Raw genomic sequence first — 25,536 nt, forward strand, 5'->3', positions numbered from 1 at the left:
TTCTTCTCCCTCTGTCTGCATGATAGTCCGTCCTCCCTAATGACTCCATTTTAAAGACGGTGGGCTGACTGGCAGTGGAGGGAGGGTGCAAAGGATCGAGAGCGGGAGGGTGAAGAAGAGAAGAGAGGCTGCGCTCACTGCAGCACTCTCCTCAGCTCTCAACTCCCAGTCAGCCTCTCTGTGTGTGTGCTTTGAAAGAGAATAGGATTCAGCCCTTTGAAAGCTGAGGCTGCTCACCGGGGCCTTTGTGTAAAATAACATTTCTACTGAAAGCCAATTACTGCTAACATTATTTTGGTTGCTTCAGTTATTAAAAGTACCTCTCTCTGTTGCCCCCCCATCATCCCTCAACCACAACCCCCACCCCACCCATTCACCCTCCAACCCCCACCTCCCTTCCCCCCTGCATCGCTCTGTTACAGACGGAGAATTATTCCATTGACTCCAGTTATGTGAACAGCAGAGCCCACCTCATTAAAAGGTATGTCTTGATTAGAAATTGTTACCAGCGCCTTGTTACCATTGTTATCTGTAATTGTTTTATCTAATGAGAGCACAGCTACCTTTGCAGCAGTTTGCATGTATTCTTGCATGCTAGTGTAATTGCGATGGGAGGATAGAATTTAGGGGATAAAAAGCATTACTCCAAAATGCATTTAGTAGACACTTGTTGAAATGAGCCGCAAAATCATACTTTCAGATAATTAGATTAAACAGAGCAACAGAATCTGCAAGTAATTATTTTCATATTTACAGGTAATCTTATTACTCATCTGTAATTCAATTCATTAGGAACACATGTGGCTCGAATTGCATCAGGTTATGGTTTAAAACAACTATACAATGATTAAATTATATCTCCAACTGTTTTTCTTAAACTGTTTTTCAAGACAAATGTTTCATGAGATGTCAATAATTGTGTTCGTTTTTTTAGTGTGGCCAAAGGAATGAAAAAAAATGTTTTCATCCACCTGGATATTAGATAGGGTTGTGAGAATGCAGGGTTAAGGGGTGGGATGGGGGTCATATAATAATTCCCTCCAGCCATAGCGGTTTTTGGAACCAGGCTTACTTCGAAACTACAATCCTCCCTTTTTACCTGGAGCAGTGGAACATTCTGGGCTTTCTTTTGTTTGAGGCCATCCTGGCCTTTTGAAAACCCATTATGGCAATTTCCCCCCAAAAGATTCCCTGCATTAATGTAAACAAAGAGCATTCAAGTGTGGGCCTCTGCAGCACACTACAAAGAAATCCCCTCAGGAGCCAGTGAGCCTATGGTCTGGGACAGGTGCAATTACAGTGATAACATCAGAGAGCCAGCATTACCCTCCACTGCAGTCCTCTCTCCCAGGCTGGAGAATGTTAGGCCGGGGTTGGGAGAATGCAGCTACCTTGTACTGTCCTTCACTTCTTCTACCTTTCTTTTTGTTTGCACACTTTTCTTTACTCTCATCTCCTCTTAAGTGTATTCTTTCTCCTCTCTCTAACCTCTTTTCTCCCCTTACAAGAGCTCATTCATATATATTCCTCTCCTGCAAGAACACATGTTCATATATTCACCCCTATTTAGTCTTGTTTGTGAAGCGGAATTTGTTCCAGTGGGATGGAAATCAAATGAAGGGAAATCACGCTGTTACTGTGCAGCTGTTGATTGTGCCCCCCACCCCACCCTCTTTATTGACTGTGAGCCCCAGACAAGACAGATGCTCAGTTTGTATGCTTCCAGCATTTCCTACATCCATCTTCCTTCCAGGAATTCCTGATTACTGCAGTATTTGTTTGATTGTAGTGAGTGAGTGCCTCCTGTTTGTTCAATGCGATGTCCTTGAAGTCAGTGCATCCAAAAATGTCCCTGTCTGAAACACCCCATAGCTGCCGTGCTAGCTGTAAAGTTGAAACATGTCTATATAAACCAAAAGGGCTTTCAATTTGCTATTTATTTCATGGTTACTGCAAGCATAGAGGCTAGAGTGAGACTTTGCTCCTTCCAAAAGTGTAGTGTTTTACTAAGATTTGGCTTTAAAACAAATGACTATTCATTTGTCCTGAATACAGCAAAATGGACCACATAAAAAGGCAAAGAATACACTGGAAGGACATGAAAAGGGACAGAGAGAGAAAGACAGACAGCTCGTCACAAACCATCAGAGACAAGCAAAGAAGGAGAGCGTGTGAGAGAAGGTGATGTGACAGTTAATCAACATTTCCCTCTCCTCCCTCCTGGCCCCCATGTAGCACATCGACATTCAAGGACCTGGAGGGGAACAGTCTGAAGGACAGTGGCCACGAGGAGAGCGACCAGACCGACAGTGAACATGATGTCCAGAGAGGACACTATGTTGACACGGCTGTCAATGACGTGCTGAACATGACTGTCCCTCCCAATGTTTGCCAGCTGCCTGACCAAGGTAAGAAAGTGTGTGCTTGTGTGTGTGTCCTGTGTTGTGTTTTGCCAGTTTCAAGATAAGACCAATGTGTATTTGAGTGTGTGCCTGAGTCTGTTAGAGCATCTTTTAAGGTGCATTATGCCCATTGCAGGCTTCAGATGTGCAAGTATGAATAACATAACAGTTTTTTTTTGTCTTTGATGTCCTGCTAGAGCAGCTAATGTGAGGGATCTGTGACAGCTAAGGCTACCCTTTGATACAGGCTTAGGCAACATTATTGACTGATAGTAGCTATGTCTGTTCTTGATGGCAGGCTGACTTAAGATGTGCTTGAATGGCAGCAATTAGGCTCAAAAAGGTAGAAGGTGGAAATCTACATATCTCCACGTGCCCTCATCCATTATTCAGTGGGATCATTTAGCAGGGAATTAATGTTGATGTTTCATTTCTGACTCACCGTTTAAAAAGACATCCACTTGGTTGGCAGAAGTCAGTGTAAGGGTCATGTTCATTCTTAACTACTGCCAGTCAGACTGAGGAGAGAGTGGGTCAGTACAAGGGAGAGAGAGAGAGAGAGAGAGAGAGAGCAGGATAAAGCTGTTTGGAGCAGACCTGAATGTTATATGCACCTGAGGGTATTTACAAAGCTCTGAGGAAACACTGCATGCACAGGTGCAACGGCTCAGTAGAGCACGAGCATCTCTGTGTGTGTGCGTGCGTGTGTGTGAAAATCACAAACATTTTAAGATGAGTCACATTAGCAATTTTTATTCTGAGTCAGGAGGAAACACTGGACATTTCACTTTGCAAGTACACTCCTGAGAACGGCACTTAACAATATCACTCGCAGTTTACATTTGCCCTGTGCTCCAGTTTGGGAACTTGTGCCAAATTTAGGTTTTTCTTCCCTCAGTTAACATCGACATTATTTTGGTCCCTTTTTACTAACGCTGCCCTAGTAAGGCTGTCTACTTTCTCACCACTCTACTTTTTTTCCTCCTCAGCTCATATAGGAAAGAAATTTTAATGAGTAAGAGATGAGGAAAATGAATCCTACTTTATAAAAATGCATGAAGGAATGATGTGTGTGATTTTTTTTTTTTTTAATTATTTATCCACTTATTCTTATCAGTGGACTGTGAAGTGTGTGTGTGGTTGAAGAAGCAGTAATAGATGTGTGTGGGTCCTTACTTGTCTGTTCCTCGGAATATTTAGCTAACCTCACTTGGAGAAATTTTGTTGTAGATGTTGTTTGACTGGGGAATGATAACATGACAACATATACTTCATGTTATTAGAGAGTAAAGTCGTACAAATGGATCCACCTCTATGGCCAGTAGCCCGTTGTAATAACGTGGCTGAGAAGGGTCAGGAAGTATGGTGACCATTAGAATCAACTTGTACTGGGTGTCCTCTTTGTGGCATCAGACGATAATGAACAATGAAAAGCGGATTTGCTGACTATTGGCTGCCAGCTGTAATTACCGCGCAACCCGCAAAAATTCCTGTACCGCTAAAAAATGCATGCTGACAGGTCGTCTAGTAGTGGGATCTCATTATTGGAGACAATTAGAAATGATGTACATGAAGAATATTACAAGTGGGAAGAGCTCTCTGAGGCAGTTCTTTTTTCATTAACACCACCAATGATTGTATCTGTTTCAGCAAAATGGATGCATGCCTCCTGAATGTGTAATGCAGCACCACAATGCTGGTAAACAGAACAAGAGGCTATTTCACAGTTCTGTCCGTTCTTTTGACCAGAACGAATAGATGATAACAAAGTATCTGTTTGGAATTACAATTAGGTGGTTTGTTATTGGCTTTTTAAAAAATTATTATTAATACTGTGGTCGTCTCCAGACCCACTTTTGGGTAACAATTTTCTTCACAAAATAAAATGGCTTCACTGAAATTTCTCCTCCCTTTGTTTAGAAAGTCAGTCAGCAGCAGTGGTCACACCAGAGAGTAATTATTAAATGAATTGACCAAAGATCCTTACACATGCAGAAATGTAATGGGATAGCAAATGAAATCGTCCCTCTATTACCATCTCAACAGTCTAATTACATAGTTAAAGGGCATGGTGGGCTGATAGAGATGGGCAGATTCAGCATGACACAGTTGAATCTGTCTCTCCCGTTGTATAAGAATTTTACATCGTCAATTTTTTTTTTTTTTTTTTTTTTTTTGTGGCTCCTCTGGAGAACACTAGCTTCCTCATTTCCCTGCTTCATTTTCCTCTGTGCAAACTGACTTGAGCACAAAGGCAGAAATAGAACAGTTGAGGTTGATATAATATGAGAGCCACAGTGGTTACAGTCATGTGATGATGTGGTTTTACTTTGAGCTCATCTGTCTTAATTGACAAAAATGGACACTCTGCGCTTGTTATATTGAGTGAATGGAGGGAATTGTCAGAAAACGAATAGGCATGTTCGCTAAACACCCTGCTGCTCGGATGTCTTCTGGGAGTAACTCTGTTGTATGGTGTGCCTCTCCTGCCAGCTAAAGCAGAAAACAAGTTGAGAGACTGCAATTGCCAAAGGACAACAACACACGCAAGCCGAGGATAGAAGAGCCTTGTTTTTTGTGTGTTTTTATTGTTCTGTTTTCTTGTGTTGATAACTGCTGAGAACAAAAGGAAGCTGGAAGGAGGAAGGAGGAAGGGTTAAACTCTTGGGCTTTTACAGTGCAAATGTTTACCCTTCCCAGTGCCATGTAAAGGTGTTGTTTGCCCAGGAGACAAACTGTTACCTTTACACAAAGACCCTGCGTCCCCATCATCTTGCAGGCTTTCATGTGGGAATTCATTTGTGTGACAAGATTCAGCTGCTAACTAACCCGGCTCTGTATTACAGTGGGCATTTTCTTCTTTCTATTTCAATTTAGGAGTTTGATATTTGGCTTTTGTCCATGACTGTTTTATGCATTCATTAATCCTGCTCCAGCCACGACCAAGGTAACTTTCAGCGAAGTGCCTGTGAAAAGATTTTAGACTTAAATCTGAGCGAATGCCTCTTTTTTGGATCCCTGCCAAGAATCTAAAGAGGAGTGTGTGCTCTTTTTGAGAACCTGACCTGAAATATCCTCACCCACTGGATTAGATTAGAGAAGTATCTGAAGAACAAATTACATTAAATCTCTTAAAATCTATAAAGGAAGGGCTATCTTTAACATGTAATGGCTCCCTCATATCTGCCAATAGAATATGAATGGATGATATCGCTGTAACTATAAACTGAGAAGAAGAGCTATATAAAATGAATTCTTCTTTATCTTTATAGGCATGTCTGTGAAGTTAGGGGGATTTGGTGGAAATGTGCGACATGCTAGCTTTGCCTCTGTAGAACCATTAGTGTCAAGGGAGAAGGAAGGGAACAGACTCCGAGGGGGCTGGTGACAAAGGGAGCTAAATCTATTTTTTTCAACTTCCTTTGATTGTCATAGCTCACATTTAATTCCTCCCGGATATGGATGAGCCATGGTTTTTAAGGATTAAGATTCATGTATTGTTAAATCGCTCGAGTTATCTCCGCAGGAGGGGATGAGAGAGCATGATGTCTTTTTACAGTGTCCGATTTGTGGGTTTAGAGGTTCATGGTCTTGGTTTTGGAATTATTTTCAGGTCAATGTGTAAGTGTTCATCAAAAAAAAAGCCTTTCCTCTTGGCTTATTAGACTCAAAGGGATCCAAGACTGCTCAATTAGCTAGAGCAGGGAACAGGCCTCTTTTATTTCTGACATTCCTTGGCTTCCACCTCTGGAGAATATATCTCATCTATCTGTTAGCTCCCTATGGGTGTGTGCCTGAAGCTGGAGCCCAGGAATGGAAGCCCCCTCCGTGGGCCACAGACTTCTCCATATTCCCTTCTTCCATCAGCAGATCCGCAGGGTTTCACTGTTCCTAATTGATTTCAGCTCCCCCCCCCCCCCCCCACCCACCTCTTCTCTCTCTTTCTCACTCTCTCCATATGTCTTGCTTGTTCTGTCTCTCCTCTCTGTTCCCATCTACTGACTGAAACATCTCCACCCCACATCTCCAACTCTCTAACTTTGTGCCAGTCAAGCAGTTCCCTTCCCCTGTTGAATTAAAGAAAGAGTAAAAGCACCTTACATGTTTCTGCTGCAAACTTGCCCTAAATTCAACACGGGAACATTTCTAGTTTGCAGTTCTCTGATCTACTAACGAAAATGCTGACAGGTGTCAGAATCAGGAAGGCAACAGGAACAGGGCTGTGCTGACAACACAAGAGGGGGAGAGCGAGTCTGTGTGTGAGGGAGACAGAGATGGAGAGATGAGCCGAGAGTCTAGTAAGCAGTCTTAGTGAGGGAAAATAAAAAGAGGAAACAATCTCTCTGACAGGTAGGAGTGATTCTTTTTTTTCTTTCTCTCACTCATAGATAACTCTGTGAATGTGCCAGAGGATTTGACTGATTCTCAAACAACATTTGATTGAATTAAGCATCAAAACTCGTCTTGTGATTCGGGCTGGCAACAACACGTGTTGCGTTATGATATTTTATGATTAGATTAACATACAAACTCTATACTGGGACCATCCATTTTGATTTGGATTTGCCTAATCTAATGTGGAACCCGTGGAGGTAAAATGGCTGACAGTGACAAAGAGCTCAGTGCAATACAAGCATTAAGGAAGATAGAGTGCACACACTGCATGCTCAAACACACCAGAGAGTGCTTGCAAGCAGGTGTAGTGAAATCTCTAATGAACAACCAAGATACAGATTTTGCCTCCGAGATGTGAGGAAATTTAAGGAAATAAAATGTCATTTCAAGCTGTGTCCATCTGTGCCCATCTTTTTTATCGTGCTTACATTGCTGAATTAAATCGCGTGAGTCAGTGAGGTCTCTGGCTCGATCTTATTGAAATTACACCTAATATAATAAAACAGAGCTGACCAATATTGATTTTGCCCTTGCTAAAATAGATGAGACCACTATCACTTAAAGGGAAGATGTGATTTTTTTTTTTCACACTGTGTGAAGCAAGTCTGTACACTGATTTTTATGTGTGCTCTAATTTTTTTTAAATTGGCTGTGGTCTCTCGGTAGTATTTGTTTGCAGTACTCGCATAATAAAACAACAGATTCTTTAAAACTCGTGTGTGAGCCCGTCCCTTTAGATCTGTACTTAATTCCAAGAGGGAATAAGTTAGGAGATGTGAAGAAGGATTTAAACAAACTTGACATGTTTTGATTCTCTGTTAAGTTTTTACAAGCAGCTCCTCTAGCTGCTCTTCCTCAACCGCTCGCGCAGACACAAACAAAAACACAGGCAAAAGGGCTTCATCTTCAGCCAAGATGCAAAACGTATAGTAATGTTAATACTATAATGGCATCCCCTGAACCCTCATTCTGCCAAAGCTCTCCTGAATATACCCCGTGTATTTAATCAGCTCAAGAGGGGACTGCTTATCTCTCTGCACTTGTCATGGATAGCGTATTGAACATATCAGAGAGAGAAATGGGAATAGTTCATTATTTTCTAGGGCTCACTATGAGCCTGATGTATCTCATTGCAGGCCCTCCACTGACAGCTCATTTTCTAGACAATCCTGGCATTCAGTTCACAACGCGGCAGGGCAAGAGCGAGGGAGAGAGAGGCAGAGGGAGAGGGAGGAAACACAGAGAATGAGAGAAAATAGGGCTCCGGATCTCCATTGCTTATTCATGACGCTGTGGCATGCTAGGTGTGTTAATAATCTCCGCAGAAACCAAGTGAATCACAGTTGTTTGTTGAACACCTAGAAAAGCTGGGCCCCAATCGACAGCAGATGGGAAAACAGGGGGATCAGGATGATCCCAGACAGAGGGAGGGAGATTAAGAACAGGTAATGTGCTGAAGTTGATGGGGGCCGAGTATGTATTAAAGAGAGAGGAAAGGAGAGAGTACCTGAATTTTAAATCTGTCTGAGAGTGTGTATACACTATATGGAATGTGTGTGTGTGTGTGTGTGTGTGTGTGTCTTTAAAGGTTAATCAGCGATGGGGGTGGGGGGTGGGGGTGGGGATACTATGGGCAGGGTGAAATAGAGTGAAATTCAAGAAGCAGAGCCATGGCATTCTCCAGGCTACCAGCCTATTGTGGCTCCAATTGATTCTAGTTGTTGTCTGAGGAACTGAGGCAGCAGCCATTTTTCCTAAACGCACCATTGTGTTTTTAATTCTTTGAGGCCACTGCGTGGGCACAACCCTTTCTCCACTGCAATATACAGCAAACAGTAATAAGACTGTGGGGTAAAACAGAGGGCTTCAGGCTGGAGGGACTGCAGCCTCATTTGTACTTGTATCACACACGTTTAATAGACCTGTGTTAGGAAAGTTACCCAGAAAAGGTAACATTACTAATTACTGATTAGTCTTAATAATGAGATTATTTTACTCACTAATTAAGGAGGGACATGGTCACACTTAACAGTTACCCTCTAGAAGTCCCTGTTCTGTTCTGTCCACGGACCACAGGCACAAATTATTTCCTACACTACATCACCACCCCCCTGTGATACTTGCTGCCCACTTTCTCACAGATTTATCTTTGCCTAGCAGGGGTTGAGACATTTTGACCATCACTGTATCTATAATGGGACAAGGTTCTTGTGCCACCAGCTTGCTGCTGTGGACAGGCGATTCTAATCTCAACACAATTTACATTTGCAATGATAATCTTATCTTCATGTGATGTAAATTCAACATAATGAGAGGTTAACAAAGTAGCCTCTGCCATGGCGTTCTTTATTTACCTCCCACCCACAAACAGAGCAGAGCTTTCTGCACGCACCTGTATTGTGACATTGAAAGAGACAATAAGCCTAACCAAATTATTTTTCCTTCAGAGATGTGGCTACAGGTTTTAATTCAGTGAATTGTAGCCAGTAACTATAATACTGTTTAATAAAAATGACACAGTAGTCTGTTGCATTACTGTTCCTGGGAACAGTAATGTCTTGACACTAAAATGGTATCTCTCCTGACATTCTAATCCAAAGAGTTTTGTAGACTGAATGTAATTATTAACTTCACTCATTCTCTGTTCTCTTGATAACTGCAGATCAGCTGAGAGGATGATTGTTGTGGCACTCCCGAGGGAATGCATCCCCAACTGATTAGCCATTGTTGTCCATCATGTCAGGCATGGAATTTATGTGCATAACAGTAAAGTTGACCACCAAAACTGCTCTGCCCTCAGGAAAGAAAACAGCAAAATGTTAAACTCCAGACAAGATCCAGATCATCTGTTGATGACTTAAGTTCCTCTCAAGAGTCCGTAACACACCTTTACAATAAAATGATATACCACAGCCTTGTTACTGAAATGGTACGACTCTACTGATACCATGAGGAGTAAACAACCTGATGAGGACATACTATACACATAGACTAACTCAAAGGAGACTCAGTGTGTGGCTGGAAGTGGGCAGGATAGTCACAGAGTGACTGCCAAAGCAAAGCAAGGCTTGTATTACAGGGATCCCAGGATATCAGACACCAGGCGGCTTGTGCTCCCTCCAGGCAGGGCAGAGTCTGGCAGCTGGCCCGAAGCCCAGATAGCTATAATCAGCTCCATTACCTGTAGCACCGACTCCCATTTAGGAGCCCTCATAGTGGAACCATGGCTATACTGCGAGGATTCAGAACACTGTGGAATTTATGAAAGGTACAAATAGCACGCAGTTGCACATGCTATAGTTAAACCTGCTGCAGAAACATAGATTGTACACACAGGAGCACTTTCGTAGCTGCACGCCACACTAGCGTATAGTGAATGGGGAGAGATTTTCTGGGCATTATGTGTCTTGGCACAAGGCATTTGTTTTATCTTCTCCCTCAGTGAAAGGAAAGATTAAGAATATACTCTGCTCTGTTTAAGGGGAAAATCAGCTGTCTTCTGACAAGTACATTGTAGCCCGCAGTTTTCTGTCCAGAATACAAAGAGACATTTATCACTGCAGCTGGGGTAAGGGAGGAAGAGAAAGAGGGGGGGGGGGGGTCTCCTGTGCTGCGGCAATGTGCATTTATTTTAACCCCTATTACTTCCTTTCTGTGGGAAAACACTATACCTCCATCCTCTTTAATCCATTTGAGATTTCCTACGTTCTATTTTTGTTTCATTTGACTGTCTTTGCCGATGCCTTTGTCATCTCCATCCTGGTTTTTATCTTGGTTCTCATCACCTTGTTTCGCATGACAACATTACAACTCAGATGGAGGATGTAGAAGGAATATGTTAAGTTATGTCGTCCTCCTCAGTTGTGGCAACAAAAGGTTACTACCTCAGGCATACTGTTATAATATTTCCATATTTTGCTCTTCTCATGTATATTCAGCAAGAATGATTTATTCTCTTAACATTTTATTGCAGTTGAAATGCAGATTTTTTTTTTCTCACAGAGACCTTGCATATACTGTAAAACACAGCATGACAGAACTTGTGCTTTGGATTTCTACTCAGCAGAACTTTAACAGAGGTTAAAGAGAAGTCATCCAAACCACGTCTATCATTACTATCTTTCATTCACCAATTAGTGTTAGTGTTACCCTCACTGTCCCCTAGATGACCTTGCAGAGATGAGCTCACTATGTTGTAATTCAACATTTTGAGTAGGTCTCAATAGTGGGAGGCTGCTAGTGACCCAGATTATAAACTATTGATGAGAGAGTGAAGGCATAGTAACAGAGAAGAGGGACCCGCAGAGGTTTATGTGGACCCAGGGAGACCATCCCTGACCTTTTCTTGGCCACCAGTCTCTGGATTTTGTCTCTCAACACGTCTTTATTTTCAAGAACCTCACAGACTTTTATGTAAACCTGTGAGCTCATTTTTCTCTCATTCAGTGAATTAGCATGCATGGCAAAACATATTGCTTCTGAGCATAACATGATTATCTTAGATTCAATTAAGTTATTGAATTGATCAGAATTGTCAGAATTGTAATCTGAGCACCACCTAGATCACCAGTCATTCTGAATCGCTGTGCCATACTCACTGTAGTCATATTTCTGTCTGTTCATGTGTGGAAAAGGTCAACGGCTGAACAGGAAGCAGAGTGGTGTTTCTACATTTGGCGTGGCTGGCGGTGGTGGATAATCAAATTAAAGTACATTCATCAACATTAAAAACATTATTCACAAAGGCCTGCTGTTTTTGTATTGCACTACTAATAAGATGTTTCCTTTAGGCTATCACAAATCTTTCTGGGCATTAACCTAATTATCATATCACATTAACATATTATGTAAAATCAAGTTAATGTGAACCATGTAAATACTACAGTAACTGTAGCATTAATCTGGTTATTTACAAAATTAGGTTTATAGCATATAAAAAAATACTTATGCTACATTCCAGGAGGCTCTGTTGTTGTTCCTTTCATGTACATTTGACTGAGAGACACAATTCACTCAATAGATGCATCTTGACAGCCAAATGTGACTTTTCAAACCCCGTCGTCCCCTACCTCCTTAAAGGCGAGGATAAAAGGTAATGGGAGAGGTCGGCTGTTAAGTTTTATGGCAGACAGGAAAGTCTCTGAATGGCTCTTTTTAATGATGTGCCTGTTCTCATGCAGTCCTCGTTAAAGATGAGGCCAGAATGCATGCGGAGGACAGGGAGGGAACTGTGGCCAGACTGCGCACTACCCCCAACATCTAGGATCTGCAGTGGGGGTCTCGGGCTCTTTTGTGTGTTCTCTAGCACATCATAGAAACCCTGTGTTCCTTCTGTATTCAGCTCACATTAGCATCAGAAAATAAATAAAGCAAGCAATCAGGCCGTGACCTCTTATATCCACAGTGCTTCCAATCCCCCCCCCCAACCCGCCCTCCTCCTCCTCTTCCTTCACTGCACTCTACATACAGTAGGTTTAACTAGCTTGGATTTGAAAATGAATGTCAAGATTGGTGTTTGGCTGTACCACGGGGCAGGTTGTTCCTCAGCTGTCTCCAGAGAAAAGGAATTCAAGAATCTAGAGGAGCGAGGGAATTGGATCTTTGACACCTGTCACTTCCACTCTGCTGCACCTTGCTCCCTTGCCACACATAAGGACTTTTCATGTCACAGCTCAGCATGTTATCATGAGTGGGCACAGGGCCTGAGAAATCCAATTACTACCACTGTGTCAGACCCCTGCCATCATCCTTATGTATGCTATAGTCATGTTCCTCAAATCAGAAAAGATGTGCCTATTAGTTCCTTCTCCTTTCCTTTCTCCATTTCAATCTGTGTGTCTTAGATACAAGCTGTAGCTCTTCTCATGGACTTGCTCACTGCTGACAATCCCCTATATAGTGTAGCACTGGCTGGTGGGTGGCTAATGCTACACACATTGGTTCTGACTGTCTGATATTAAGTGGTATCATGGTGCAGGCCTCACTGTGGTGAATAATGGAGAACCTGGGAGAGAATCAAAATGCCTTCCAGATGCCAAACAGAATGGCCTTTGTGACAGGGAAATATATAGTGTTAGAAAGGCCTCCATCTTACTTTTCCTCTGCCCAGTAGGTGTAAATCTAATGCATCTTCACACAGCATGGGCCTCGCTGTTTTTTCCTTGTTTCTTTTATTTGCTGCTCGTTCCTGAGTGACATTGCCAGTCTGGTTCAGTAGGAAACAAGGGGACTCTCTTTTCAAACCATGATCCGTGTCCCGGTTGGCCCACCCCCTCTTATTGTATATATCTCTGCATGCTGAGCTTAACCTGCCCCTTATACTTCATACCACCACAATCACCATGTTACAGTGTCCTACTTCCAGAGGTTGTTAAAATTGTCGGGGAAAGGGACAAGTGGAATTTCTTTTTCAAATGAAGAAAAAAAAAAAACAGACGAAAGAGAGAAATGAGAGAAAGTAAGAACCATGCTGGTGCTTTTGCGACAAGATAAAATGGAATATAAAACGCATAGTCCTGCCTGACACAAAGTGAACATGACTGAATGAGAAGGCACATTATATTAATTATGTAAGGCCACTCTTTTGAGGCAAAGCTGAAGCACAGAGAGGGAAAGGAAATCCTAAGATATTGGTATGTTGCCCCAGTGTGCCGTCTCCAGTTATTTGAACATAGACACATTGACAGACATTGAAGTATTGTGTTTATTTCATACAGCTAATAGAAATATCACTTGAGAGAAGGAAAAAAATATTCAAAAAGGAAAAACTATGAGAAATGTCTCTTGATGGCAAGTATGTGAGGATAAAATGATTTCTTATTATTTATGGATTATGCATTATAGATTGTTCAAAACCATTAAATCACAAATTAATTTCCCCAAACATGATCATCTGTGTTTTCTGACTACAGGGAAGAATACATGGGTTGACAAATAGAAATCCTGGTGACAGTGAACCATATTTAATTGGCTTCCTAATTGTTTGGAATTCTTATTTATTATCCATACAAAGACTCCACTGTTTTCTCCATCATTAGGTGTTAGGCGTTAGTTTCTCTGACATTTTGTATTTTCTCTCATTCCCATTAGAATTGCTGAAACCCTTACAGTTGCAGAATAGTGATTTATTTTAGTCGATAACACACCCATAGATTGAATTTAGGAATGTCTACTTGTCACTCATGGTTTAGGAATTAGATAAATTGACCTGAGCAACTCAACTCACATAAGCACTGTTTTTTTCTCACAGTTTTTTCATCAGTGATCTTGTCACCATCCCCGATCCAAAACTCTTTTCCTCTTTATCCCCACTCCCTTTATAGCTTTCATCTACCCCCCACAACCCCATTCACAGATGTAATTTAAGAGTCTGTTTCTGTCCCCCTTGCTTCTCTCAGACTCAAGGGTTTAGGAGCAAATTAGCTTGCTAGCTCGGTCAAGCTTAAACACAGAAATGCTGCATTTGTTCCAGTGTATTTAAAGATGTCCTCTGCCGATGCATTGTGGAGGAAACGAGCCAAGCAGACAGAGGCAGGCGGTTTGGCTGGCTGGCATGGCGGAGTGGGCAGGTCTGCACCTGGGACGCCAGCAGCCTGCTGTGCTGAGTTTTGGGAGCGCATTGTACTATTGTTGTGGGCCTGCAGTGCCAGAACACAGGTTAATTTGAAGCCCATCATTAGAAGGGCAATTTGGAAGCTGGGAATTGACAAGGGTGACATTTGCTGTGTCATTATGGTGAAGCAGATCACAGTACAACACAATACTTGAACTACTACCTTGATCAAATACTAATACAAAGCTGGAAAGTTAGTAGTAGGTGCTGAATTAAATTTAGCACCTGCTACTTATTGTTGTTTTTGTTTTGACATTTACTATCCCAGACCATTTTATATCTGTGTCTCACAGATAGTAACTGCACCCCATGAAACCCCAATTCAAACTAATGAATTCAGTCAAATAAAATTGCCATTCTCTCCCATTTGTCTTTTGAATGATTCCTCCCTGCATGATGTTTCACCACAATGTCCTATTTTAACTGGAAATACATCAAATTATGTGATGATCTCAAGTTACAGTCTCATTCTGACTTTAATTGCATTATTTTTTTATTCTGTGTCTTCAATATTTTGGGATAATTATCTCTTTAAAACAACTCAAAAATGAATTTCATCAGATGAAATTCATTACAGAATTACATGCCTGATTAGTTTGTCTCAGAAATGTTATATATGGTCACAGAATTATCTAATTTATTGAAATTATTTCTGGTTCCTCTGACAGTAATATGATGCTCACCATTATCTCATAGCAGAAGGAAGCACAGATATATTAGAAGTTCTTTGAACAAAGTACACTTAATGACCTCCTCCCATCATCATAACACATTGGCTCAAAGAAATATATGTTATTACCAATACCATTTACTCAGTGGTTTTTGGTCATTTATGTAGATATGTCTTGACATCTCATGCCAACATTACATTTGAAATAAAAGTGTAACTTGAACAAAATTGTAACCCAAATGCTTCATTTTTGATAGTTACACAGCATACAACAACCAGCTGCATAGCCATATCACTGTAAAATAACTTCAAATGCTCTCTTTGTGGACAGAATGGTACAAAAATTATGCAGGCAACAGTATATGTAGTTTGCTCAGCATAGTGGAATCACACCTGAACAGAATCTGTTTATTTCCATCAACATGATCTGTATTACGGTGTCCAATAAGGGAGGAATGGTTTCTCTCCAAAGTCTCTGCATGTTGCTTCATTGGCAGTGTGGTTGAACAGTTGAGTTCTGTTCAGGCAGATATGATACCCATCCAAGGATGCCTTCCCAGAGGCTTCCTGGTATCTTGTGGACTCATACATGTGTTGTATTGGTACTGTTGCGTATTTGGAACCTCTTTTAACCTCCTTTTTTTCTGTTTGACTCAGCTTAGCCCCTTATCAGTCATACTTGTCTGTCTAGGTTAAATCAGTTCAGAGTTTTTTGAGAGAGCTAACAAGGTCATGTAATGTATGAACACCATAGCATGAATTATGGTTTTTGGCTGGTCTAAAAAACCTACAGATCATACAGTCATCGTTCAAGGAACATCGTTCTAGGAACAATTGTTCCTAGAGGTGGAAAAGACTACTGCTGAGGCATTGCGACCTCTAGGTGACACAGATGGTAGGAGCAGGGCACAATAAGGTGAGAGAATCCTCTCAGCAAAATAGTATTTGTTGCCAGGGCAATGAAACCAGCCCACCCACGTATGTCATCATGACAAGCAGCTCGCATCGTTTCCACTACATCAAGCAGTCCATTGGCTAGTGGTCCTGGTTTTGAGCAAAACAGAGCTCTGCGATGACATAGTGATTTATAAAACAGCATAGCGATTGCTTTTTTTCCTCCCGCTGCTGTTACACAGCTGTTAAACAGATGCTGTTTGTACCAATTTAGAAGCTAGTGCATTGTTTGTCAACACCAGTTTGGAAATTCATTCTTTATACCAGGACCTGCTATAGAATGCTCACGCTGGGCTGGACGGGCCAGCAGCGAGGGAGGGAGCAGAGACAGTGGAAGAAAATATTTGCTGAATGTGCCTTGAACTGTTGTAATCTTTTAAAACAATGACAAGTGCATGTATAGAATAGCAAATGTAAGACTAGCGCAAAATTAAGTTAACGTGACATTTTGTATTAGCTTTTGGGAGGACACAGGCAGGCATGGTGGAAGTGACAAGCTGTCAGACACTCTCTCCAGTGCTGGATGGATTAGACAGTGAATCCGTCCATTCTTGATAAATTGACTGGTACTAATGCTCAGAAATAGAACGAGGGCCACATGAACCCCTGGCTTCACCAGCCGTATGACAGTACTAACAAGGCCACCCAGTGAGTCTAATTTCCTTTAAAATTAATATTTGACTGTAGAAGTGTAGAAGGAATTCTGGTCAGATGAGGCAGAAATGAGAGGAAGAGATTTTTAGGTGAAGGATTTATTTAATTACACCAATGTACGTGAGACAGAAGTACTGATGAGATGAAAGAGGACAGAAGGAGGAGAAGCATAAAGGATGGGCCTTCGCAGAGAGCTGCAAGGGATGAATCGGGGGGTGTCGTGGGGGGGGGGGGATAGCTTGATGTGACTGAACCAGATGCTGTGGGGAGAAGGAGAGGACTCTGTGCTCTGCAGAGAAGGATGGCTTGCGTGGCGCAGTAAGGGTGCCCCTCTACTGTTTGTAAAAACAAGACCATCACACTCCATCTTGCCGCTCCCGCAGGAGCCAGGCCTCCAGGCTGATTTATGGCCCTCAGACTGAATTGGCTGGCTGGGATGACAGCAGTGCTTGGACTCTCCCTAGTGAGTAGTGTAGGAGGCTGCTTGGCCAAGCCTCAGCCTCAGCTGGCCATAGAATTGTCCTCTACTGTAGTTAGGGCAGGCTAGATGTTAAGCCCCATCCCCAGTGTTAGGATCAGGCAGGGACAAGCCTGTTAGGTCTCCAGCATGCATTGGATTCAGAGCACCAACCAACCACAGACATCCACCCTCTATTCTGCTGGTGCCATATTTTCTGAATTTTCCTCCCATGTGATACTTCCATCAGCTTCTGCATCACAGGCTCCATCAAGACCCTGTAGTAACAATTTAGATTTAATCAATCTTTGCCATGTGACTGCCAGGATGGAAAATTAATATGGAGAGCAATTAGAAAACAGCCATTTCACTGTCAAAGATACGATGGAATACCAAGATGAGAGCAGAAAGTGGATGGCATTTAGCTGTAAAGCAGTCCTTCTGTACTCCACTCAGACATGGCAGGGAGTGTTGGCTCCAAGGCTGTCCTCAAAACCGGTCAGCAGGACTGCGGTCACATTAATTTCACTTTCTGAAGATTTAATACTTTAGAATTTTACACCAGTCCAAAGCACCAATGGAAAGAGACACAAAGCATATTGACAGAGCTGCTGTTTTCTCCCTCAATCACTGGAGTTGAGTAATTGGCTTTTCACAGGCTATATTTGATAGCTTTGTCACAGCATTTTGATGGGGTTTAATATCAAAGACAGTGAGCAAGAACAGGGAAGTAGGGGAAATCAAAGGGAATCATTAAAGTCTATGCAGGCCACAAGTAAAGTGTATATCAAGGTTTAAATTGCTCTAAATGATTTCCTTTCATAACAGCTACATCACAGTAACATCTACATTACACTGTCTGGCTGTCTGTTCAGGAATATCTATTTTCATATGACAAACAGAATCAGGACATTTATTGTTACCACTACAACAAAAATGTGAGCATACAGAGGAAATACAAAAAAGTAGTTTAAGTCAAAAGTGGCAGACATTCTTTATAAAATGATTTATCATACCACACTGCTGTTCCATATTCGTTTTAGGGTTTATCATGCTGTGAAACCAAACTGACTGAATTGTGTCATACTGCAAGTCCCCATCGTCTTGTGGCTCCAGTTATACTAAGATATACAGAATGAAGACTTTGTCACCTGAATCTGGGTTCACATCGACTCAACCCCATGTCTGGCCCTCCAATCTGGCCCTGTGTTTCTTGTGCCTGCTTACACACATTTTATAGGATTACATCATTGTTTTCAACCTTGAGGCTGTGTGCACTACTTTGGGAAGGAAAAGCGCCTGTGTTTTCCAAGCAAGGCTCCATGTGTTAGCCAAACATGACACGAAATAGTTGGCAAAAGCTCAGGGATTTTTTGGGGGGAGTTGCTTCTTTCAGTGAACACATCTCTTCCCTTGTGTGTCAGGGGATTTTAGTCTTTTGCTGATTCCTCATTTTTGCTACATTAGCAACAAACAAATAGCACCTCCAGCTGTATAAAATGAAGGGATCATTATATACGGTGCACAGGGGTAAATTGAGCAATGAGCTTGTCAGGTTGTGGGATCCCCATGCTGAAGCAGAAGATCTGTATGCCATAACTTGAAGTTAAGACACCTTCATCTGATTGAGGGAAAGAGACGGAATTGAATCTGCTGCTGGCAGACTGCAGATACTAGATGAAATGGCAGGGGACGTGTGGGTTTTCTCCCCTCGCTGATGCAAAGTGGTGCTATTCCAGGTAACTACAAACAGCAAAACATGGCCAGCACTATCAGGAGAATTTTGCTTTTGCATTTGAAGTGTCAATATTTATTATTTTCCAATGCATGCACATCAGTACCTGCATATTCAAAGTGCTCTCCAGTGCTTATGCCAGTCTTTGGACCTTAATTCAGCATTAAAGTGCAGTATGTCTGATTTGATAGCAGCGCTGTGCTACTTGACATATTTGATACATGGATTTTTTTTCCTCCACTACTATTAGACTGTTTGTATTTTCAATGTGGACTACTAAAAAACACAAGCAGCCTCCCTCCCTCCCCCTCCAATGGAGCTCCTTCAGTAATTAATAGGTATTAAATAGTGGATAGGAAATGTTCCAAATGACATCCTGCTCTGTACTGTACTTTAAGTCTGTTCCTGGAACTGATTGGCAAGCTTATTTTCCTGATGACTTTGAATACACATTCACAGCAGGAGGTGCTTTTACTCTCTTCTATTCTGTACTTGTTGACTTCCAAACCTGCAACAAAGGCCATTAATTCATCTCTTACCATCACAGTTTGCTCTTCTTTTTTTTTTTGGAATAGGAGGAGATTGTGTTTTGTTGGAGGTTGATGGCCTGCCACTTTTTTATTTAAATTTTGTCTCTTCCATTCTTTGTGGGTCTTTTAGAGCAACATCTGCGTTTTATGAAGCTCTAAGCAGAGGCAGGATGTGTGAGTGTTAATGGCACTTGGCTTTCCTGACAATGTCATTTGCAACCCAGTTGCTCTCCCAAAGACCCCTAAAGGAAAGGAGCAAAAAAACAGTTTTCACTGCATATGCATGCACTGCTAAGTAGTGAGCATACAACTTGTGTATATTTCTTTGTGCCTCAAGGCTTTTCATGCTTTAGAAAATGCTTCGGGCTATAGAGAAAAGCACAAGAGGAAATTGCATTCATTAACAAGATGCTTGTAAATCTTTAATCAGTGGAGAAAAAGATCTACTTTGTCAAACATGTCAAACAAGATTTTGGGAGAAATTTCAGATGACTAAATATAGAGCTGAAGTCTAGCATACAACCATATGTGTAGGCTACAAGATTGAAATATATATTACAATTTTACATTACATATTACATATTATACAGTTGTTCATTGCCTGCACTTACTGAAACATAATCAAATATAGACTCCCCCCCAAAAAAACGACAAAATAATTTCACCAAGTGCCCCAAAACAACATGTTCAGGAGCCCTCTGGAACCATCGATTTGTCACATCATAAAACATATTTATTTTTTAACAGTGATTTGTAATGGTTTTGGAAGGCACACACAAATAACCAATAACTCCCAATAGGGGCGTCAGATCAGAAAACAGTTCTACAGTATGTGTCCTTGTGTAGTTAAAGGACTAACAAAATATGTTGTCATTTAAATCATTTGTCATTGGAGGAAAAATATACTATGCATTGCATAGGCTATTAATATCTGTCAAAGAAAAGGCAGCAAAGGACTAAATTCAAAATACAGTTAAAGACAAAGCAAAAGGATTAAAAAAGAACATGGGGTTTGAAACGGCTTTTAAAAATACCATGGCAGTGGACAATCTAATCTAGGTGTGTAGGCATGTTTTTGTGTGTGTGTGTGTGTGTGTGTGTGTGTGTGTGTGTGTGTGTGTGTGTGTGTGTGTGTGTGTGTGTGTGTGCGTGTGTTTTATTATTCATCGCCCTCCATTATGTTCCTAGTACCTGGTAAAGACTTTCTGTTGTGATTACATTATTACATTCTGATTGGATCCCTTTTCTTTTCAACAAAACCCCCAGCTTCATGCCTTTTGTCTCCTTGATTGCCTCCGGTGCAGTTTCTTGGACCAATCAGCATTCATGCAAATGTATATATATACATATATATATATATATATATATATATATATATATATGTTTGCAACTAGTGAAAAATATACTTATTTCTCTTATTTCTCTTAGTCTTGGTTTTTAGCTTTATGAAAAGATTTTTATGCTACGCTTTCAATAAAATTACCTATTCTTGCTGCAGTATGGATGATGGATATAATAGTATATGTTATAATTTAATATTTTTACAATGAACAAAATTCTGTAAGATGTTAACTTGAGTGTTTTGAGATCACAACACAGTCCCTTGTGAGCAAGGAGATGTCTGAATCTGCATTTACTGGGGAGAATGCCATGTCTGTGTGCGTGTGTGTGTGTGTCTGTGTGTGTCTGTGTGAACGTTCGTGTGTATCTAGACACACATATGATCAAAGGAAACTAATTCTGTGCTGCCACTGTCTCACTTTGGGGCATTCATGTGGACTTTGGTCACTAATGATCTGCATTCTTGGTGCTGGTGTTCATGTTTTCTGCCTACAGGCAAGATGATTATTCCAGAACTTCAATTCCCATATTTGGATTCAAACAGCCCATGATACCCTTTACTCATTTATTCAGTCATTTAGTCACTGTGTTATCTGTCAGTCTCATCAGATTATACTTTATGAGAGACAGCTCTGGCATATCTGCCCCTGAAAACCCTGTCTCCAATCTTTAAATATCGATCCCCAGGGCCTAAGCAGAGGTGCCTCTCATGAGTGCAGGAAAGAAGGGAGAAAAACAGATCATTAGTGATTTTAATTAGGTGATCTGTCAAGCTGCGATTGCCAGATGTAAGCGTATGCATTTGGGTCGATGGCAATCCCTCTCACAATCCCCTCTTGTCACCTTGGGCCTCTGGAATGGAGGATGCTCTTGCTCAGATAGAGGGAAGCAGTCGGGGAGCTCAGAAATGTGTCATTGCATATGTCTGTGGCAGGTCCTTTCATAAGACTGGAGCTGGTAGAAAGAACACTACAGCACAGCGGAATAGAGGGTTTTTGGAAAACGAATTGTTATGTTTTCTGGCGCTCGATCATTTTGAAAGTCTTTAAGAACGTCTTTATTATTATGATCAACATTTTTCATCAAATCTACAGAAGAGAATGAATGTATGCATTCTTAATATTTCAAGCATCAAATTATAGCATTTCAGTTCGAGGACGAGGGCATGGCACTTTTTTTGTTATTTTAATGATGCAAAACTGTTTTGAAAGTCCTTCCCTCAAACACAACAAAAGACCGAAAGAGTGCAGTTATACAGACTCAGAAAAATCTTTTTTTCACTCCAGTGTTAAACATCATTACATATTTATAACTCGGCGCCAGATGACAGAGGCAGAGAGGGAGAGAGAGATGAACCAGGCAGGCAACAACACCGCAACTCGTCTGGTGTCTCTCTCTCTGTGAGATATCTGATTGCACTGTTTAAACCTGCCTTTCATCAAGTGTTGCTACAGAAAACTTAATTATACAAGAGCTGCAAATGGACTTTTGATTTAAAATTCCATAATTTAATTGGCGTATTAGAAGAGCCCCAAACATTCAGCTATAGTTAGCAGTTAGCAATGTTAACGGGACTGCAGCAGATGCAGGGATGAAGTGCAAGTGAAAGCAAATCATTCTGAAATCTTTGGTTGTTTTAATAGTAACAAGTTTCAGCATTGTTTTTAATTTATTTACTCTATTCATTCATGACTCATTTGGCATACTTAGAAGGTGAAAATAAAGTTGGTTAAACAGACAAATCTAACAATCAGGTTTTCTGTGTTTTTTCACCCACAGATCCCGGTGAAGGCTTTCACTGCCAGGATGAGTGTCGCATCCTAGGCCACTCTGACCGCTGTTGGATGCCTCGTGTCTCTATCCCGGCACGTGCCAAATCACCTGAGCATGCCCGCAACGTCATCGCTTTGTCTATTGAGGCCACCACAGTGGATGTGCCCCACTATGAGGATGGCACCACCAAGAGGACTTTTGCCACCTTCGGCAAGGATGGGCCTGAGGACGTGGAACGGGGAGAGATTAAGGGAAAGCGGACTCAGGAGTCTCAGGTGTGTAGCCCCAAGGCCAATGGAGGGGCTGTCCGTGAAGCTGGCAACGGGCGCGAGGCAGCCAGCCCCATTACGTCCCCTGTGCACCTGAAGAGCCCAGTGTCCAAGCCATCATCTGCCTACAACACACTGAAATGCCGCGACGCAGAACGAATCGCCAACCACAGCCTGCTGCGGCAGCCGGAGGGGAAGGACAGTGAGCCGGCTGTCAGGGAGATCAACACGCTTCTCCACGATGGCCGAGACAAGGAATCCCCCAGCAGCAAGCGCCTGAAGGACATTGTGCTTTAGCGAGCTTCTCTATGACACACACCAACATGCTTACACACATACAGTGTAAACTCACCTATATATACCCCGCAATAGCTGTGTGTACACAGAAGAAAGTAAGGCTGTGGAAGTAGAGAGACACACCCATTTGCAGTATACAATATTCAAGAACCAGCTTGGGCTGACGATGATGAACTGTAGTATGCTGCAGCTAGTTGTGTGCTCATGCAGAGGTAGTGGATGTGGCTTTGTTGTAGTCGCAGTACTTTCTCCTTGTTTGCTTTTTGTTCAGTTTTCTTTCTATCAGTCTGCAATGAGTGGACAGGCAGGTTACTGTTGACTGCATGGACATGGCCAGTGGAGGTCTCCAGCCCTTGCGCCAAAGCAGGACACTACGTGTTTGGACACCTGAGGTGCCAGTTCATAAGTACAGTTATGCCTTTTAAACTACTTTTGTATCACAAACTGATATTTGCCTTCTTTGGTTTTGCAGTTTGTTCTAGCTGCCAAAATCGCTCTGTGTTCCTTTGTATAGTGAGCTCCGTCAATGTAATAAACGACAACAGACATACACAGGATTCATCTAAAAATATCCTCAATTTACTCCTTCAACAATTTTCAGTGCATTCAGGAGAAGGAAAGGGAGGCCTCTCAGTCTCATCTGCCCCTCTCCCTGACTAATAAGAGAAACTTTCTCTGCATATCCCTGAGGACATCCTAGTGTCATCAGACTGTGAGGTCTTTACAGTATTTATATTTTATCACGGATGGAGCTAAATGAACTCTCGCTATCTGCCCAGCCGCTCTGAACACTGGAAGTGGGACAGACAGATCCTTGTGTTCAAATTGAGTTGTATGAAAAAAGACTTACTGCTTTTGAAATCTCCTGTGCCCAACCTTGATTGTAGCCAGTGGAGCACAAATTAGAACTTTGTGCTCTGGTCTTGTACTTTTTTTGACTTTTGACTATGGGGCTAGGATAGAAGGGATCGTCACTCATGTCTTGCTATGTGAAACTCTGTATAGGGTTTACTATTATCATTTTTAATAACCTGTTGTTATGTGACAATCCCTTTAATGTTTTGTTTCAAGAGAAAAAAACAAATAAACATTGGTGTTCAACTGAAGCTACAGTAGCGTTTGTTACACAAACACAAAAATGAAAAAAAACATATATGCCAAAATATATTTTATAAATAATTTAAAAATGTATAATGAGAATATTTAATGATGTGTAGTTATTTTATGAGTAAGTTATACTTGAAATTAACTTGCTTTTGTTCATTTGTCCTTTGCTTTTATATTGAACCTGATTTGTTTTTTATTTTCAAAATGAACTTGGATTATTTTTTTGTTTACTGTGTGACCCCTGGCAACTGTTGACTTGCAGTCTACCTTGTTGTAAAGAGTTTCTTATTGGTCAGTTCTTGTGCCATCAAGTTTCTGTGTGGGCTACTAGAAAATGTAAAAAGACAAAAAAAAAATACAACAAAAAAAGCGATTTCAGCACCAACATTAGTGTGTCAGTTCAATGAGCTTAGAGTGAGATAGCAAAAGAAACCAAAAAAGATGCAAACAAAACCTTAAAGATTGCAGGATGTTGCTTAATCTTAGTATCTAAGGAGGAGAAAGGATGGCTCCGAGTGTTTTTCAAGCTGGTAACAGAGTTTCACCTATATTATCTGTCTAACGAGTCAGCTTTCCTTTTGGGCCCAATCAAGTTTAAACAAGACTTTTTCAGCTTCAGCTGAGGGTACTCGGACATGCAGACTAGCTTTGCTCAGCACTGCTGATACACTGTGCCATCTGTGTTCAGTTAATCTCAAAGATAAGGTTGAGACCAGAATGGTATAAACAGGGCTCTCCCCTCCTACGAGCACCACACAACAGACTGGGTGGAATCGTGTTTGAATGAACTAAGGTCTTGGGAGAACCGTGTTGCACATCAGCAATGTGGTTTTATGTTGCTTTGCAGTAAACTATGTACAATGTGGAAAATATGAATGAAAATGGACAAATTGCATACAACAAACTAGATCTTGTAGCTGAATGTTTTGCTGGTCTCACCCATGGCTTCTGGCAACATGAAAATCGGAATAATCACTGAATGTATACAGCAGCTTATAATTAAACTATTAAATGTTCTCTGCTTTGTTTCCTTGTCTTTACTCAACATAAGTCTGTTTTAAAGTCTAACTAAAATTTGAATTCTCCTCACTTTTTGTGTGAGGAAGTATACACTATAATGGTACTGCAGCTATTGTGCATATTTTTACATCTATGGCTTATATACGTCTATGGCTGTTTCCCTTGGCAACACTTAACTGACATCTGAGGACTGGCTTTCGCACCATGAACTTCTGTGGTCTGCTACTGAGTGGAGCACGTCACAGCCCTCTATAGCCTACAAACATTAATACAAAAGCAAGCTCACATAGCATTTGTCATGCATTTTAGCAATTTAAACA

At 41.4% G+C, this 25,536-nt stretch overlaps 1 protein-coding gene across 4 annotated transcripts in view; it reads left to right on the plus strand.

The window, feature by feature from the left end:
* Positions 1 to 25,212, plus strand: part of pcdh19 (protocadherin 19) — a 54,240-nt gene extending 29,028 nt beyond the window's left edge. For all 4 annotated transcript variants that reach the window (XM_067599722.1, XM_067599724.1, XM_067599723.1 and 1 more), the window contains exons 3-5: positions 423 to 481; positions 2,236 to 2,408; positions 22,530 to 25,212. In XM_067599722.1, coding sequence (XP_067455823.1) covers positions 423 to 481; positions 2,236 to 2,408; positions 22,530 to 23,089 — 792 coding nt within the window. In that variant the 3' untranslated portion in view covers positions 23,090 to 25,212. The remainder of the gene's footprint in view (positions 1 to 422; positions 482 to 2,235; positions 2,409 to 22,529) is intronic.
* Positions 25,213 to 25,536: the final 324 nt, after the last annotated feature.

This window comes from Thunnus thynnus, chromosome 9 (genome assembly GCF_963924715.1).
Source record: "Thunnus thynnus chromosome 9, fThuThy2.1, whole genome shotgun sequence".
Lineage (NCBI taxonomy): Eukaryota > Metazoa > Chordata > Actinopteri > Scombriformes > Scombridae > Thunnus > Thunnus thynnus.